This window comes from Choloepus didactylus, chromosome 2, assembly GCF_015220235.1.
Source record: "Choloepus didactylus isolate mChoDid1 chromosome 2, mChoDid1.pri, whole genome shotgun sequence".
In the NCBI taxonomy this organism is placed as follows: Eukaryota; Metazoa; Chordata; class Mammalia; order Pilosa; family Megalonychidae; genus Choloepus; species Choloepus didactylus.
In genome coordinates this window covers 131,344,709-131,362,913 of record NC_051308.1, presented here as the reverse complement: position 1 = coordinate 131,362,913, position 18,205 = coordinate 131,344,709, and the positions used below count along the sequence as shown (strand labels likewise).

General features: G+C 35.5%; 1 protein-coding gene across 1 annotated transcript in view; it reads left to right on the top strand.

The window, feature by feature from the left end:
* The window catches only part of GNAI3 (G protein subunit alpha i3), a 48,446-nt gene extending 30,482 nt beyond the window's left edge, over window positions 1–17,964 (top strand). The window contains exons 2-9 of the mRNA XM_037826450.1: window positions 1,035–1,077; window positions 1,193–1,334; window positions 5,564–5,721; window positions 7,576–7,704; window positions 10,760–10,889; window positions 11,311–11,464; window positions 15,598–15,810; window positions 15,897–17,964. Coding sequence (XP_037682378.1) covers window positions 1,035–1,077; window positions 1,193–1,334; window positions 5,564–5,721; window positions 7,576–7,704; window positions 10,760–10,889; window positions 11,311–11,464; window positions 15,598–15,788 — 947 coding nt within the window. The 3' untranslated portion in view covers window positions 15,789–15,810; window positions 15,897–17,964. The remainder of the gene's footprint in view (window positions 1–1,034; window positions 1,078–1,192; window positions 1,335–5,563; window positions 5,722–7,575; window positions 7,705–10,759; window positions 10,890–11,310; window positions 11,465–15,597; window positions 15,811–15,896) is intronic.
* Window positions 17,965–18,205: the final 241 nt, after the last annotated feature.

Here is an 18,205-nt window from a genome sequence, read left to right as displayed (position 1 = left end):
CTTATCTTAGTGGGGAAAATAGCAAATGAACAAATCTGTAATATGGAAAAGTGATCAGTGTAATTGGAGACCATGTTAGGGGTTTGGGAAAGAGTTGTGGCATGTTCTGATTTACATTTCACAAAGTTCTTTCTGACTGCTGAGTGGAAAACTGACTATAAAAAGGTAAGGTTTGAAAAATTTGGTCAGCTTCTGCAGTGGTCTAGGCCTGTAGTTTCCCAAGTGCTCATGATGATCCATAGTGGTGCAAGATATTTATAATGATGGTGCAGATAGATTGTTCGATTTGATTACGGAAAAATGAGGTAGTTTTTTGATAGCTTTAGTTTCCCAGGATCATGAACTGAGAGTCAGAAATAGGAATTTGTAAGGTTTGAGAGAAGGGAGGTGGTGTGAAATGGACATCATGTAGGGAGAATTGACTAGAAAAATGCAGTTGGATTGTCAGGGAGTTCAAAGGGCCCATTTGATATTTGTGGTTATTAGTTTAAAGCAATTCCAGCTAGCTAAGGAGGGAAATGAAGTCTTGAGAGGGGATATACAGTGAAAAAATGGTGAAGAATGCCTCTTCTGCGTCTGTTTTCTATCTCTTTAGTCCTGTGATGTAAGAAGATTGCTCTTGGAACCATTCCTCAATTCCTTGAACAGAGGACCTTAGTACAAGTGAATAGACCAGAAAATATTACTTCCTTGTTTTTGCCTGTGTTCAGGTCTTGTATCATGATATTTCATGTACAGGATGAGTTTTCTAAAGGTTTAAGTTGCCATCTCACCTTGGGCACACCTACTTCACACAAATGATGTCAAGCAGACCTTGGGACACTTTGAATGAATTATGTTTGGTTGCTGAGTTATGTAAAGAAAGTGAAATGCTATAATGGAGAAGTTTAGTATTTTTGCTGATAGACATGAAACCTTACCAAGATTTTCCCTAGGACCTGTAGTCCCAATTAATCTAGAATTATCACTCATGTTGATTTCATACTTCTTTGTTTGAATACGATAAATTCACGGTCTGTCTTGTTTTCTTTCAGGTGCTGGAGAATCTGGTAAAAGCACCATTGTGAAACAGATGAAGTAAGTTGGAACCTGGCATTTTGGAAGGCTAGATTTCCTCAAAGCATAAAAAGTCTATAGCATCTTCTCATTTTTAGGTCCATGGTAATGGCTTGTGGTTTTCTTCTTTTTAAAGAATCATTCATGAGGATGGATATTCAGAGGAAGAATGTAAACAATATAAAGTAGTTGTCTACAGCAATACTATACAGTCCATCATTGCAATCATAAGAGCCATGGGACGGCTAAAAATTGACTTTGGGGAAGCTGCCAGAGCAGTAAGTGTTTTCTCATTTCCTCATTGCTTGCTCTTATTCAGTAGATGCAGTTAAGGGAGGAGCAAAATTTGCTTCACGTTTAGGGAAATGAGTTTAAACAACAAGATAAGATGTAGCAAAGTACTCTGTCGTCATTTGAGAAGTGTTGGCAGTCTGCTTTGGGAGATACTAGATTACCATTACAAAGAAAAGTCTAAGAAAAGGAGTTTGTTGATATACTATAGATTTCTGTAATAGCTGTTTTATTTAATTCCTTCTTTCACATCACCATTGGCTTTTAGTAATTATTTAGTAATAATAGTAAATAGAAATAATCTAAAAGAAAGGTTTCCATGATATATAGCTCTGCTTTCTGAGGCATAGAGATTAAAGGTAAAAATTGATTTCCAAGAATAAATAAATAAGGACATGAACATGAAGTCTAAATTTTAGAGACAGTTTTCAGGAGTTCAAGAATATTCCTAGTCTACATTTGACCTAAAGGTTATAGATTATACCATATCCTAAAATAATTCTTTAATGCCTTGCATATGACAGATACTTAAAGTTGTATTGATTAGTTATAATACATAGGGAGCCCTGAAGGTCTAGGTTATAAATTAAGATATTTGATACCAGTGGGGAGAGGGCCACAATGAAGGCTGGAGTGGGGATCTTTTATATCACCATCAGCTGAAGTCCAACAGTAGGCTGGGAATAGAATTATTCCTTGGAATTAAGAGTGCCATCAGCATCTCCTAAGTGTTTTGTTCAGAGCATCATACTTAGGTGCTATGGAAAAATAAGAGGAAATGACTTGGGAAGTCTGTCTGGAAAGGCAAAGCCTATATCTATGAGGCACCCTCTCAACTTATCAGATGTAAATTAATATTCAACAAATATGTAGGGAAATTGTTGAGGGGAAGATAGTAAAAGTGTGGTCCTAGTTGGATGGTACTAGTATAGGAAGTGTCTTAAAAGCGGCATAGGTTCAAATAGAGTCGAGAGGCTATCCTGAGGTTACTCTTATGCAAGTTCCAGCTAGATATCCCAAATGGCCACAGTATGCCAAGCCCTAACCAACAGTAGTCCCGAAATACCTAGGTCCCTATCTGAGATTCTATAAAAGTTTCACTCACTGAGTGTAACTCTCAGAAACTTAAATCTACCAGAGTGTTCCTATGCCAGACAAGTCCTAAAACCCAGAGGCAACAGCCTCTTTAAGAACAACCACCAGATGCAGTCCCCTTCCCCATAATGTAGACACCCCTTTGCAGTATGAACAAGTTAGGGTGGTCACTGCTTAGACACCCCTGAAGATCGAGAAGGTGATTAAACAAGAGGAAGGGGTAGCAACAGACAAGATAGGATTAAACAAAGGATTACAAATACTGAATCTGTATATAAATATGTTTTTTTAGATGCTAGGGTATTAGAATAGTTAGAAGGAAAAAATTGAAATAGTGGAACTGTAACACATAGCATCCTTTGAAACTGGCTCTATAGCTACTTGTTTAATTGTACTTAGAAAGTTATCACCTTTCCGTATATATCTTATATTTCCCAATAAGGAAATAACTGAAATTGTGGAACTGTAACCCATAACATTCTTTGAAATTTGCTTTCTAACTACTTGTTAAATCGTACTTTGAAAGTTATCACTGTTATGTATATATGTTAAATTTCACAATGAAAAATGTATTTAAAGTGTCATAGGGGAAGCAGAGCTAGAATAGGGGTTATAAAATGATGGGAGAGAACAGTGGCAAAAGAAGAAGGGAAGAGGAAATATGTGAGGCATGAATTTTATATTTTTGTAACAAGATACCATACAGAAATCTGAGACTTTGTTTTTTTCTAAGTCTCTGAGCAGGGAAAAATTGATAGCTAAAGCAAAAATAAAGTCTTTATTCTTGTTTTACTGCTTTCTACTCCTTTCGCCTACTGCTTTTCTTTCCTGCTTTGCCTTCTTCGGTCAGCTCTCTTCTATTTTCTTATTTTCTCCCTCCCTTTTCTTATTCCTCCCTATTTCCTAACTCTCCTTCTCTGTTGAACTTGCTATGTCAGATAACTGGTTAGTAATACCATATTTATGCTCTTCCCTTCCTTTGTTGGCTTTTTCTCCATCTCAGTTATTTACTTCTTTTAGTTTTTCCTTTTTCTTTTTCCTTTGAGTTTTTATTTCTCCCCCTCCCCATCTATCCTTCTTTATTTTTCTTGATCACCCCTCCTTTCTTTTCTTTCCTTTATCATATCAATTGTGATTACTCTTTGGGTCCTAACACTCCTCTGTCACCAGATGCAGTTGACATCATTGATCCCTGTCAGGCCTCCTGAATCTCTTAGCTTTCCAGGATCCACCTATCCTAATCTACAATCCTATTTAGTTTTTTAAAAATTTCTCTTTTTTTTCCTTTCATATGTAAGGATTTATATTTAAAGCTCCTCTGTCATCTTTTAATTTTTTATGATTGGTTAGAGTGAATGGATAATAATAGGGCTGGGTGCAGGATAGACAGCTTTTTCATATCTGCTTAGGATGAAAGTATGAAGTTCATTATAAAGAAGAAGTTTATTGTGGGGTAGCAAGAGCAGGTCAATAGAAAAGAGTAAGCGGTAAGGAAAAAGTGTTTCCTCCTAGAATAATGTTTGCAGAGTAAGCACGGCAAAAATATGGCAGCAGCTCCCTCTTTTTTGAACTTTCTGAAATTGAAATCTTGTTATTAAAAAGTCATGTTTATTGAAGTTATTTGAATACCTGCATGAGTATAGTTCAGATTTCAGAACCAAGGGACTGTAAAGTCTTCTTCAAATGTTAGATAGAAAAGCACAATACCATACACGTAGAAGGACATGCTCACTGTTGAATGTTTGCCAGTTTGTATAATTTTTCAGCTTTTTTCAATCTCAGTCATTTGTTCCTTTCTTCAAAATTCTTATCTCTGAAAAGAGAAGAGGGGGAGTGTAGATCTTAGATAAGGTTTTCTAGAGAGGTTAGACTTCATGTAATACTAAAAAGAATACAGGGAAGCTCTTAAAGGAGGAATATTACTAGGCAAAGACCACTAAGGCCAAAGACCCTGAGTTTGGCAAAATTAATTTGAGTGCACTATTGGTAGTTTTGCTTGATTTTGCTTAGGTGCGTATACAAGTTCTGGTAATACACAGGTTTTAGGAGTTGTGGGTTGTGATTTCACCTGTTATCTGAAATACTTTGCTTGCTAGTTGACTTTATTGTAATGACTATTTTTGAGGCAACTGATTGCTTCCTTTCCCCCTTTACTTTTCTTTTACCCAGTATGTGCTTTTTTCAGTATCTGCAGTTTTAGCTTTGTTTGGAAATCTCCTGAGTCAGATAAATGTTAGATTTAAGGTGGGGAAAACATCCCATGACACCTGTGTTTATTTTAAACTATCTACCAAGTAGGGATGGATAGGATAAAGCAAAACATTAATTTGTTATAATTTTTTCTGTCCTTTCTACCTCTCACATATTTTAGGTTTAATGTAACCGCTTATAAAACTATGTTTATAACTCATGAATGGTTTGATGACATCCCTCCTTGTTACTTTCTTTTCCCCCTCCTGCCTTTCTCCCTTCTCCTATTTTATAGAGTTATTATTATTCCTTTGGGGGAATCTAGAGACCTGAATACTTCCCTTAGGAATTTATTCCCTCCACTAGGCTTCCAGACCTCTTTTTAAATGCCTCCAACTCCTCTTCTTCATTTTCTGCTATCCTAAGCTGACTGGAAAGCTTTGTCTTTAAACTTGATTAACGTTTTACTTCCTTTGACGTGTTTAGACTTTACCTCTTCTTACTTGCTGCTAGTCTTCTCATTTCTATCTTTATGGTAGGCTTCTTTTAACAGAATGGGAATGTATTACATGTGCCTGTCTCACAGTCCTTTTTTTTCTCTCTGTTGAAAATCATGATAACCAGGATGGAGATTTATGGGCCAGTCAGAAGAGATCTTTTTTGGAAATGGTGGTGTGAAGGTGCATAGGGGGAATGAAATCATCCCTCAGCTCAGTTCTGGACTTTTATCCACAATCCTGTCTTTTAGGTGGAGTGAAAAGGAGGAAAGACTTAATTGTAAATTTTCTCAGACTGCCCTGCCCTAAAAGGTCTTCTTAGTATTTCTTTTAAAATAATATGATATAGAATCTGTTTCTTTTAAAGAGCCTGTTTGTCGAGTTTTTAAGGAACAGAGAATCATCTGTCCCTCTTTCTTAACTGCTTTCTTCAGGACGATGCCCGGCAATTATTTGTTTTAGCTGGCAGTGCTGAAGAAGGAGTCATGACTCCAGAACTAGCAGGAGTAATTAAACGGTTATGGCGAGATGGTGGGGTGCAAGCTTGCTTCAGCAGATCCAGGGAATATCAGCTCAATGATTCTGCTTCATAGTAAGTAATTTTTCTCTGTGAAACTATACCAGAAAATAATTTGGTGACTCTAGAGAAAGTTCAGTGTCCCTCCTTAAGTAGATGTTTAAGTAACAGATAATACTACTTGTAGTAGTTTGTAGGATTCTTTATAAAGATTTTCTCAGTGTAGGGTTTATAACCCTTGGTCATTTGTATGAGTTGGAGAAAAAAGGTCCTTTTGGAATTTAGATGGAAGGTGGGACACTTGTCACCATGAAAGTAGCTAGCTCCATGGTATATTTATAGTAAGTGAAGAAAGAAAGAAACTCTTGCAGCTAGGTCTTAGATCTCTTCCAACTCAGTAAGTTCTCTCTGCATAACTGCTTTGCATTGAAAGCCAGCTAGAGAGGGAAATTAGAATTGTGATAGCCTTTCTATGCTGCCAACTCCGTGGCTGGCCTGCACTGTGGATTTATCTGATACTGGCCACCACAGATCACAATAGTTGACTGTGTATAGGAAGAGAGTGATGAGTATTGGAATGAAGTTGAAGCATCTATTTGTCAAGGAAATTTTCTTGGGTATTCCATAGGTTTGGAGAATTTGTAATCAATATTTCTGTTAAGCTGTTACTTGCTATCCTACTTTGCTTCTTTGGCATATGTTTATAAAATCTATATTCAGAATGTTTTTTTTTTAATGTGCATTTGGGAGAATGGTGAGCTCTTGTTAACCTATATGCATCTTTGTACCAGATGAAGACTTTTAATGTTTTTAAACATTAAAGTATTTCCTCCACGATTACATTTTCCTACTTTTCCCATCCTTATTCTAGCTTAATTGTTATAAGAAGAAATTAAATGATACTTGAAAAACTCATTCTTCCAATGAAAACTTGACTTTAGAAACATTTCAGGATTTTTGCCCACCTTTTATTTAATTGCCTTTTTTATCACTTAGTAAGCTGTGAATCCCCTGACCACACCTGAAGAGATGTGATTTTTAGAGGTTTTTTTTTCCATAATCGTTGATCTAAGTTTGACTGATTCCTTAACAATAATGATAGCATGCTTGATTTTATAGAAGATAATTAAAGATTTTCTGGGAGTGGTATCCCATGCGCTTCCATTTATTAGACAAAAAATCTTTAGAAACTCTGGAATCAGTGAAGACTTTAGCTTTGAAAGCAGTTTTTCCCCCCCTTTTTGGTTTTTTTGTTTGTTTTTCTTTTATGACTTTTTTTTTTTATTTTGAAGCAGGCTTTTAATTATTCTACCAAACAAATTATTTAAATTTCTTTGGAGGTATTTATGGTTTGTTTTTGGCTTAGATGGAAAACCCCACAACTCTTCTGTTTCCTGAGTGAAAATAGGAAATACTCATTCTTATTTAATATCATTCTCTTTTTAGTTTTAATAATTCAAACACCATTCCTGATGTCCTATTAAATGTTTAAATGTGCAATGATCTGTTAACTTTAAATGTCTGAGAGCTTTTGTTTTAAGTTGGTTTTTGTAATGTATGGTACACAATTAATTTAGTAATAAATTTCAAGACTCTTTAACATTATTTCCATTTTAAAAATTGGCCTTCACAGTTTCATTCCGTAGAATTAAAACTCACTTTTGTTTAGTGTATATAGAACCCACTTTAATTGTCCTATTCTGGTTTCACATTTTTTCTGTGATACTGAAGATACTTAACTTTTGGCTACGTCATTATGCTTGTATGTAGAATGTGATATTCAGCATTGTTGCATGCAAATGTAACTACAACCTCATCCCTTTAAGTGAAAGGTTCATAATGTACTTTTGGCAAGGCACTAATTGAGTCTGTTCACTTGCTGTGCACATGATTGGCTTTACCAGGTAAAAATAAATGTGTTTTATTTAGTTACCTAAATGATTTGGATAGAATATCCCAAATCAACTATATTCCAACTCAGCAAGATGTCCTGCGGACAAGAGTGAAGACCACAGGCATTGTGGAAACGCATTTCACTTTCAAAGACCTGTACTTCAAGTAAGTCATTAGTCTTTTTGCTAGGTGTGCCAAGATGCAGAAATATCTTTCCTTTAGTTAGTACCTCTTAATTGGAGTAAACTTTCTTTAGTGGATATCTTTGGTTTAGAAACTTACCATCATATTCATTAGCCAGTATTTGAGTGTTTTAATTGGGTGGGGACACAAATATTTCTTCTTTCTCCAAATGGCTTCAGTTATTTTTGTCCATTTGGAGGACTTTAAATTCAAAATCAAATTGTAGCTTACCTAAAATAAGATAGAATTAATCATGTGGGTACCAATTTATTTTATTTTTAATTTTATTCTTTTCAGTTGCTTTATTATTGGAATTGCCAAAACAGGTATTGAATGTTTGTGATTTAGAAAGATAACAGTACTAGAAGGATAGAAAGCCAGTTTTTTAGTTTAGTTATATAGCTTTGTTCTGCCATTTTGATATTAAAGTAGAGATGCTTTTCTCACCTGTGTCAATCCTTTCTTACTGGTCTGCATTTCCTAAGTTTAATGTAATGGAGCTAATATTGCCACTAGTCTTGGACTGATAATGTGCACAGCATCATGCACAAGTAAGTTCTTAATACAGTACAGAATGGAATATTCGCCTGGGAATAGACATATTTTGGGAAAGTATGATGACAAACAGTGGTTGTTTTTGTGTGAGAGAGAATTCTGCTAATCTACTACAAAGGATTTTCGCATTGGCATTGGATTTTCTCTGTGTTGTCTTTTATAAATTTTAGAAGTATCTTTTCGGGTTCCGATTTTCTGTTTTGTGATTAGGAGTAAATTTCCCCCCCTCAATATATTGACTTACCTTTTGGCTACCTCATTATGCTTGTATGTAGAATGTGATATTCAGCATTGTTGCATGCAAATGTAACTACAACCTCGGATCCTCTTGGTTTTCTTTTCTCTGAGAATGGTTGCTCTGTAGGATTTGTGAAACTCACACAGGGTTTTAGGCATTTCTAGAAAACATTACTAGAAACTAGAAATCTTAATACACCAAATCAGATTTGAAACCTGGTACAGGAAAATAGCAGTTCAGCTGAATGCCTTTAAAATAGAATAATTGCTTATCTTCAGTACTGATGAATTTATTTAATAAAAGCAACAAAAGCAGCATGGATTATCACCTGTGAAACCATTAGAATAAGATGTTTCTGCAGGTAAAATTCCACTTATAGTTAAATATTGTGCCCTTTATTTATTTAGTGTGGGACACTTCTTTTTGAGGTTGTCTAAGATTGATCTTTAGTTAGGTAAACACTCAGCTCTAATTAAGGTAGCACACCCAGTTTATTGTTGGCTTATAGATACCTTGTTATGAAGTACTAGCACTTCTTCCTTTTCCTTCTCTCTAGGAAAAACCACTATCCTTTTATTCAAACATTTATTGAGCATCTCCTATATGCAAGGCATTGTGTAATTGCTTACTTGCCTCTCAGTTTTGAGGTAATGTTTATAAAATGTTGATCTGTTAGTGAATAGTATTGTAAATGCTAATATGCGCTAAAAGCCCAACTTGGAACCTCACAATGTTTTACCAGTTTTATGGACTTCATAGAAGAAAAGGAAAGAGTAAACTGAAATCATCAGTGTACCATTATCTTCCCTTGAAAAACTTTCATGGTGAGATGTGTGGTGTTAGCCTTCCTAAAGCCTATAAAATGACCATGTTTTTAAGCAAGTTTATGTTTGCATCGTTCCATATGTCGTGACCAAAGGTTGAAAAGAACTGTGCAAAATCAACCAAAAAGAAGATGTTGGGTCATGAAAGGATAAGGTGAATGTTCCTTTTCAAGCATACTTTGAAGCGTTATCAACTATGTCTCATTTCTCTCACTATCTGGGGAATAAATTCTCCGAAAATTTAGCCCCTAAGTTATTGTAAATGTGACACACACTAACCAGCTTGCAGAAGTAAGCCTTTTAAAATTTTATTGTTGTCATCAAACATAGATCTTACGAGTATCAAACCACTTGTGTGCATACCTCATCAGACCCTTGCATAAGCTAAAAGACAAAGCAGTGCAGGTGTTCCTTTTGCTATAGGAGTAGATGTAGGCACTATTGGTAGAAATTCAGCAGTTGAATCGGGCTATCAAGTAAGTCCCCCAGAAAGGAGTAGTGTACTAAAACTAACCTGGAGTGGAACATAACGTGTGTGAACAATTGAGGCTTTGCAATCATTAATTAAGTGCAAATAAAACTTGGTGGAGTTGAGAGATACTAAGTTTTGTTTTTAGATACTGGGTTTGTAAGATCTGACCACATAATTGTGATTTTTTTTTTTTTTTCATAATCTCTAAAGTATTTTTTTCTCTTAAAGTAAGGAAACCAAACTTGAATCAGTTGGGAGAGGTTGTGAAAGCAGAATGCAATTTGGAGATCTATATTTTTTCTCTGTTCTCTTTTAACTAAAGAGGCAAACCATTTTTTGAAAGGTAGATTGGTATTGTGGTTAAAGAGCATGGGCTCTGGGTTTAGAGTGCCCGAGTTCAGGTCCTCAGCCCTCATTTGTTAGCAGTATCCCCTTGAGCAAATTATTTAACATATCTCCACCTTAGTGTCTTCATCTGCAAAATGGGAATGATAATAATAGTATTTACAGTATTATTATGAAGGTAAATTAATTTTATGTATTTAAGGTGTTCAGGGTAGTATCTGGCACCATGATAAACACAATAAATATTATCATTATCTTAAGCTGTATTACTCAGTTCTTCATTTGTCCTATCTTCCCCTCACCTTCCTCGACTCCATTTCAATACTTATTCTGCTGATTTGGCACATTCGATACAGGCTTTGATAGAGAAGAGGCTCAACTATTTATCTAAAATGAGAGCTTTGATTATTCCTAAATTTTAGTTTTTCATATTGTTTTCCTTTTAACAACATAAAATTATTTTGATTATATTATAAAATGTCTTTGTCTTTTCTATTATAAACAAGGCTTTGAATATGCGGTGAGAAGTTCCCTAAACATTTAAATTAGGGAGAGGTATATGTGTGACCTCACTGAATTTGTGCTTTCTTTCCCCTTACGTAGGATGTTTGACGTAGGTGGCCAAAGATCGGAACGAAAAAAGTGGATTCACTGTTTTGAGGGAGTGACAGCAATTATCTTCTGTGTGGCTCTCAGTGATTATGACCTTGTTCTGGCCGAGGATGAGGAGATGGTATGTTGGAGCTGCTGGTGAAAAAAACGTGTCTAATGCAGCCAGGAAATGGAAAATAACTCTTAGGAAGACTTTGTGTGTCCATTTTGTCATTCAACCAAAACTTAATAGCCATAATTTTTCTCCTTGTCAGTGAGATTAAATTTTCAGAATAGTGATCTGTGCCCTGTTCCTCTTGAATAGATGCGATAGCCACATAGCACAGGTGGGCAGGATTAAGTCCTTTTATCAGCCAGCCCTTCTTCCCAGCCCCAAGTCCCAAGAATTACAGAAATGAGGGCTGACCCAGCTTTTGTGTTATCACTATCTGACTTATTTCTGTGAATGCCATTTAGTCTTTTAAAACTTGTTCTGTTTTTCATTAATAGTTAATTCACTTCACCTTTTGTTACTGATCCATCATCCCTTGTTTCTTTTTCAGAACCGAATGCATGAAAGCATGAAACTGTTTGACAGCATTTGTAACAACAAATGGTTTACAGATACTTCAATCATTCTCTTCCTCAACAAAAAAGACCTTTTTGAGGAAAAAATAAAGCGGAGTCCATTGACTATCTGTTATCCAGAATACACAGGTAAGGGGTCATGAAAGAGTTTATTGGAGGTGCATATCTTAGATCAGCACTTTCATGATGTTCATGCAACTGCCTTTTGTTTTGAATGATGCATGTATATCTTATGGAGACTGTTCACAGGTAATAGACTCAGCATTAAGCATATGACTAAGGCTCCTTAAGTCTGAAGTGCTATTTCATACATAATTGAGTTTAATGTGTTTATTTTAAATTGCTGTCCTCATATCTTGAGGAAAATGGAGTGGGATAAATTTAAAATTTGGTATAAATATGTCCAAGGAAATACAAGGAAAAGATGCAGTCATTGTGCTCAAGAAACTTGAAATCTAGGTGCAGAGGGAGAGAGCCATGAATAATTTTACTGTAGTGTAAAGTGTACTTTAATAGAAGTAAAATAGAAGTGGTTACCCCTAATGAGGTCAGTGTAATCTTTTTCTATAGGAAATGATAGTTGAGTGAAGTATTAAGATGATAAATTGGCAATCACCAGGCAGATGAGAGAAAAAATGCATTTTAGGAAGAGGGAATAGCATATATGAAAATATGGAATGAACAATAGCATGATTTGTTCTGGAATCCAGAAGGGGTTTGGTATTGCTGAAGTTTAAAGTGGTGGGAAAGGTGGTTGGAGAGACGGGCAGGGATCAGCTCATGGAAGGCCTTGTATCTCATGCTGAGACAGTGGGGAATTTTTGAAGGATTTTAATTGGGGTCCATGATGTAGTTGATACTGTGCTTTACAAAGTTTAAGCAATAAATGGTAAGCAAGATCGATAATAGGATAGTTGAATTAGTAGAGACTCTCTTAGGATGCAAATAAAAACCATTTAGTTTTGGGGAATATACCATATAGGGATATACCACAGAAGCCAAGGGCAAGGATGCAGCCAGATCTTAGAATGGAATTAGAATGAGGAAATAGAAAACTGTCAGGAGCCCTGGAAGCACTCTCTTTCCCCATCTCTTTTCTCTTTTTCTCTCTGTGTAGTTTCTTTATTCTTTTCTCTCTCCTTATCAACTTTCTCTGCTACTCAGTTTATATGATAAAAGATGACCGTACCGCAATTTCTGTGTCTCCTCCGTTGAAGAGACCAGGCTAGATTGGGATTGCTTGGGCCCAGGTTCAAATTCCTAGGATCCTCGACTAAGTTAAGTCAGGCACACATCCTTAGCCCAGTCAATCACTTGAGTTCAGGGGCACAAACGCAACTGCCAGGGGTACACCATGATCTTGTAGATCAGAGTGGGATATTTCCAGGGAAGAGGAATTATTGTTGGCTAAGAACACACTGTAAATGCTTTCTTCATAAAGTGAAATGAAGGAAGTGGGAAGAGTCAAAAATATGCTCCCAGGTTTCTGTCTAGTTTGGATGCTAGTGTTGTGATCTGCATTCCTATTTACGAATGTTAATTTTGAAGAATCTGGAACAACCAGGTAGCGTTATCTAATAATTGGCAGTTACGTATATGACCTTGGAGCTTGGGGAGAGGTTGGGGTTAGATGTATTGATTTGGGCGTCATTGGTAAAGCAAGCATGGAAATAGATGAGATGACCTAGAGAGTTCATATAGAATGAGGAGAGAAAAGGGCCCCGGGTGGAATGAGAGAGAATGCCAGCCTCTTTTGGCAGGAGAAAAAGGAAAGTTTATGTGGTATACAAAGAGAAGAACCAAGAAAGTCAAAATATAAAAACAAAGAAGAGAATTCAAAAAGAGAGCAGTGGTCAAAAACATCACGTGCAGATTAAAGATACATTCTGGAAATAGGCATTTGGATTAGCAGTTAGGAGGCTGTTGACCATTATTGAGAGCAGTGTCAGTGGAAAGGTGAGAGTAAAGCAGATGCAGGGAGTTATTGAGTGGGAAGTGAAATGAAGATAAATGTAGACTATTCTTGCGCAGCTTGGATAAAAGGAAGGAGAGACTTAAGAATGTTTACAGGGTAATATAACATTGTGAAGTAATTAACAGCATTGAATTATATATGTGAATTATATTTAGTTTAAAGGGGAAATTTTAGGTTGTGTATCAGAATAAAAACTTAAAAAAAAACCCCAAACATCATAGGACTGTACAACACAAACAGGAAACTCTAATGTAAACCATGTACTTTAGACTTAATAGTATACTTACAATAATGTTCTTTCATCAGAATATGAAATGCAAGGTGTTAATGAGGGGGGTGGTTATGGGAACTCTTATTTTCCACATGATTTTCCTGTAAACCTACAACATCCCTAATAATTTAAAAAAAAAAAGAATGTTTAAAGATTTAGAGTTAAGACCATGTAGCAAAAGATAAGTAAAAAGTAGGTGTAATTGATATAGCAAGATTTCCCAGCATATGGGAAAAAAGAAATCAAGATTCTAGGTAAGATAAATGGATAAATTGTGGTTTATCCATAGAATGAAATATTAAAAGGAACCATAAAAAGGAATGAAGTACTGATACATAATTCAATTTGGATGAACGTCAAACACATCGTGTGAAGTGAAAGAAACCAGGCACAAATGGCCACGTGTTGTATGACTCCTTTTATATGATATATCCAGAATAGACAAATCCATAGAGACAGAAAGCAGATTTGTGGTTACCAGGTGATGGGGAAAGGGAGAATGATTATTTCATGGGTATGGGGTGTTTTTCTGGGGTGATGAAAAATTTTGGAACTAGAGAGAGGCAGTAGTTGCACAACATTGTAAATACAGTAAATACCACTGAATTGTATCCTTTAAAATGGTAAATTGTATGTTATTTGAATTTCACCTCAAATATTTAAATAAAGTCTAGGAAGAAAAAATTTATTTTTGAACCAGAAGGAAGACACCTCTGGCAGTACAGATAAGTGTGGCTCTAGTTAACTTTTTAATGGGGTAGTGGCTAAAATATTGAGAGGTAGTTTAAGCCCCACAGGCCTCTGTTTTCTTAGGTAAGTTGGAAATGTGGCCATCTGTTCAGAGTTAAGAAGTAGATTAGAACTGGGAAAGAGTTTATAGAAAGTAGCCAAGTTTTAAGATGGGAGAGAAATCTTACTTAAAGGCAAGTGAAAGGACATTAATGTTGAAGGGGGCCTAGCTAGGAATTTTTATACATAGTAAGCCACTTATAATATCTTACACAATTTTTTGTGTGTGTGCCTGAACTTCCAGCCTATTATCCATTGACTTCGGGTCTTGATTTCCCAAGTATCATTATCTGTTTCCAATAGGCAAACATCAGTTTTCAATCATCTGCCTCTTTTTATTTGCAGAGGTTGTTCAGCATAGCTCAAGAAATCTTCAAGCACCTACCAAGCTGTCTTCCTTCAGTTCTTTAAATATCTGGTTTAATCAGTGTTCCTTTTTTTCTTATACTTTTCTGTGTTATTCAGTCATCTTTATATATGTAGCTGACATTTTAAAATCATGCTTAATGTCAACTGAAAATAGCTTCTAGTTCAGTGGAATAACTGTGTTGTCTTTGTCAGTTTCCCTGGCTCTGCATCCTGTGTCTAGAGCTACTCCAAAGGCTCTGCAAGTAGGCAAGATAGTGTAGAAAACAGGTGATTGAGTGTTAACCTTGAAAATAGGGTTTATCTTTGGCTCCCTCTCCCCCCTTTTTAAAAATAAGAGCCTTATTGAGATAACAATTTACATACCATAAAATTCACCCTTTTAAAGTGTATAATCAGGTCTCTTTCCTTTTGCTTCTACTAGTTTGCCTTTGATCATTTAAATTATTGCCTTGAAGCCTCTGAGCCTAAGTTCCTTAAAACTGTAGAGTGATTTTGAAAAGAAGCCCTTTTGGATTGTGTTTTTCAAGATCACTGCAAAAAGCACAGGCTCTCTAACCTTTTAAACAGTTATGTTCTTTCTTTAGAAATGCATCCTCCTACTTCCACTTTTTTAGCTGAAAATCTAGGTGAAAGCAGAAAAAGAGGCTTAAAGTTTTATGTTTCTTGATCCTTGTGTGTGGTGACTTCATTTTAGTTACAATGAAAAATCTCATGATTATATAAAAATCTAATTATAGAAATACAGAATTCTGTCTTGGTCATGTTCCCCTCTATTCCTGAATAAATGGTGGTGGCCTGATTAGTTCAGATCAGGCAGCTATTATAATAGGAAATGAGAATATGGGCTCTCTGTTTCAGGTTCCAATACATATGAAGAGGCAGCTGCTTACATTCAGTGCCAGTTTGAAGATCTGAACAGAAGAAAAGACACCAAGGAGATCTATACCCACTTCACCTGTGCCACAGACACCAAGAATGTACAGTTTGTTTTTGATGCCGTTACTGATGTCATCATTAAAAACAACTTAAAGGAATGTGGACTTTATTGAAGAATTTGAATGTTAGTAAAAGGTAAAACTTCAAACAATTTATAGTACCACAGTGATGTTTCTTGGCCTTGTGAACTTTATCTAATTAAGAATGTTCTTCTTTTCTAGTTATTACAGTGTGGCGTGTTGAGACCAGACTTCTTTTGCTGTCTTGTGGGACAGCTGCAAGCATGAACGGGACCAGGGGAATGGCAGCAGCATGCAGAATCTTAGCATTCTTTAGCACAGTCTTCTGTATTAGGGAATTTTTAATTGACATGAGATGCTAAAGTCAGACATTGGAATTGGAACATCTGTTAAGTATGATTCAGTCATCAGGATATCACTTGGATTTCATAATCTCAAATGTCAAAGGCAGATATGAAGTTGAGGTGCTGCATTCCAGAACTTCAATATGTAGCTTACTTTTTTTTTTCCTTCTTAACAAACCACCAGTAGTTCATTCTGAAAGTTTTTTTTTTCCATCCAAGAAGAATAACTCTTCTAAATTTTATTTCTTTGTTTGCAAAAGAATCTTTATTAAAACACAATCTTAACTATGCACACGATGTGACCAGATCATGTTGAAAATATTCCTCTTAGTAGGAACTCTTTGTTTTTAACTCTTGTTAGGGTCAGAATATAATATTTCCGTAATTACTTAAAATTCTTGGGGCTATAATTGTAGCTTTTTTTGGATGCAGTTTATGTTACTATCCTGCTCAAAGTACCATTGTGGTTTCTAAATGGAAATTACATTGGAGAGTTCTGCAATAAGATTCTAGCTCTATTTTTTAAGCCTATGGTTAAAGATTAAGCTGGTTTATGCTGATTTCCAAATTACTAGATAAATACTAATGTAGTATGATAAAACCAGCTTCTTGGGTTCAGACACACCCAGGGCAGCTGCCAATTAAAAATGCAAATTGCTGAATTCCAAACGGAACCAAGGACTTTGCTGTTACATATCTACTAAATTTGATTCTTGTGTGTTTGTCTCAGTCATAGGGAGTTTTGTAAAAAGTGCCCCTTGTTTTCCATCATCTGTGGCCTTTTCTGTTGGGAGACATCTAAAGTGTATTAACAGTGCATGCTTTTACTTTGTAAATGTGGTGCCAAATCCTTGTTTGCTGTTGTTTTTATTGTAGCTATGTTGACTGTAGTAACCCTTAGTCAGTATGTTCTTTTGCTGAAACTATTACATTTGGGGAATTTTTTCCACTTTGTCATGTGTACAGATTTTAATCTGTTAATAGTTGGCAGCAGTATTAAAATGGTGAGTAAAGTGTCCAGGTTTGCTTCTGTTTGTAATTAGTCTTTTCTAGAAATATTTTCTTCTCTTTCTTTTTTGTCCCTGCTCAGTGTGCTTTTGGTCGTTGTCTAAGAAGGGATTTAGGTAGGGTTCCCTGAAGGTCTAGTCCTTTGACGTAATATTGTTGAATCTTGGCCTAACACTGAGGAATTTTATTTCATATGTGTGTAAGTGATAAACAGTCCCAATCCATTTTCTAGATTTACATTTTGCTTGTGTGGAAAGCTATATTCACTGCAAATCTTCTTGTACAATGTACAGCAAATGTCATTAAATATCGAGTGGTCTATTGGGGGAAGGCAAATGAAGATAATGCATTTTGAGCATTCAAATCAGTAGTTTGAGCAGTGTGCCTTTTTGGGTCCGAAAGATTGGATCGTATTTCATCTTTTGATATGACCTTTCACTAGTTTAAAAAAAAAAAAAATTTTATGGTCGTCAAAACTGCTTCAGAAAGCAAACCACAGCAGTTCAGTGCCTTTATTGATAGCTTTTTAAAAATTTTTATTTTTTAAATTATTTTTGGAACAGTGTAACTATGCATATGGCGTAACTGTATTCTCTAACAACTTTTTTAGGGTGGAAAACAATGTGAAAGAAAGAAAATTATCAGCTTCAATTGCTGACTCACTTATGCCCACACTGTAAATAGGATTGATAGTTCTTATTTGTTCATTTTGAATATCTTTTCCTTATTGTATTCTGTAATACAGGATCATCTGGAAATGAGAACTGGTGGAATGTTGTTTTTAACTATAGTTTTTCTATACTCTGGGCTAATGGAATATTGTTGTTGATAATCCAATAGCAGATAATCCAAAAAGTACATTTTACTTTGGAATGCATTTTGTATTTTCATTTGAATATATATTTCTGATTTATTCATTTTTTTAGTCCTTCTGTTAATGAAAAATAGTTCTCCATCTTTTTTCTGCCTATATACAATTTACATTTGCACTATACCTACGTGAAGACCACCTCTACCCCACTATCCCAAATAATTTACCTAAATGCACATTCCTTGAGGACACAGGAGGCAATTAAAATCATTGGCTACAAATATGACTTTAAGTCAAAGTTAGCTGGATCTATCTCAGAGATTGAGATATAATTTTATAATTTATAA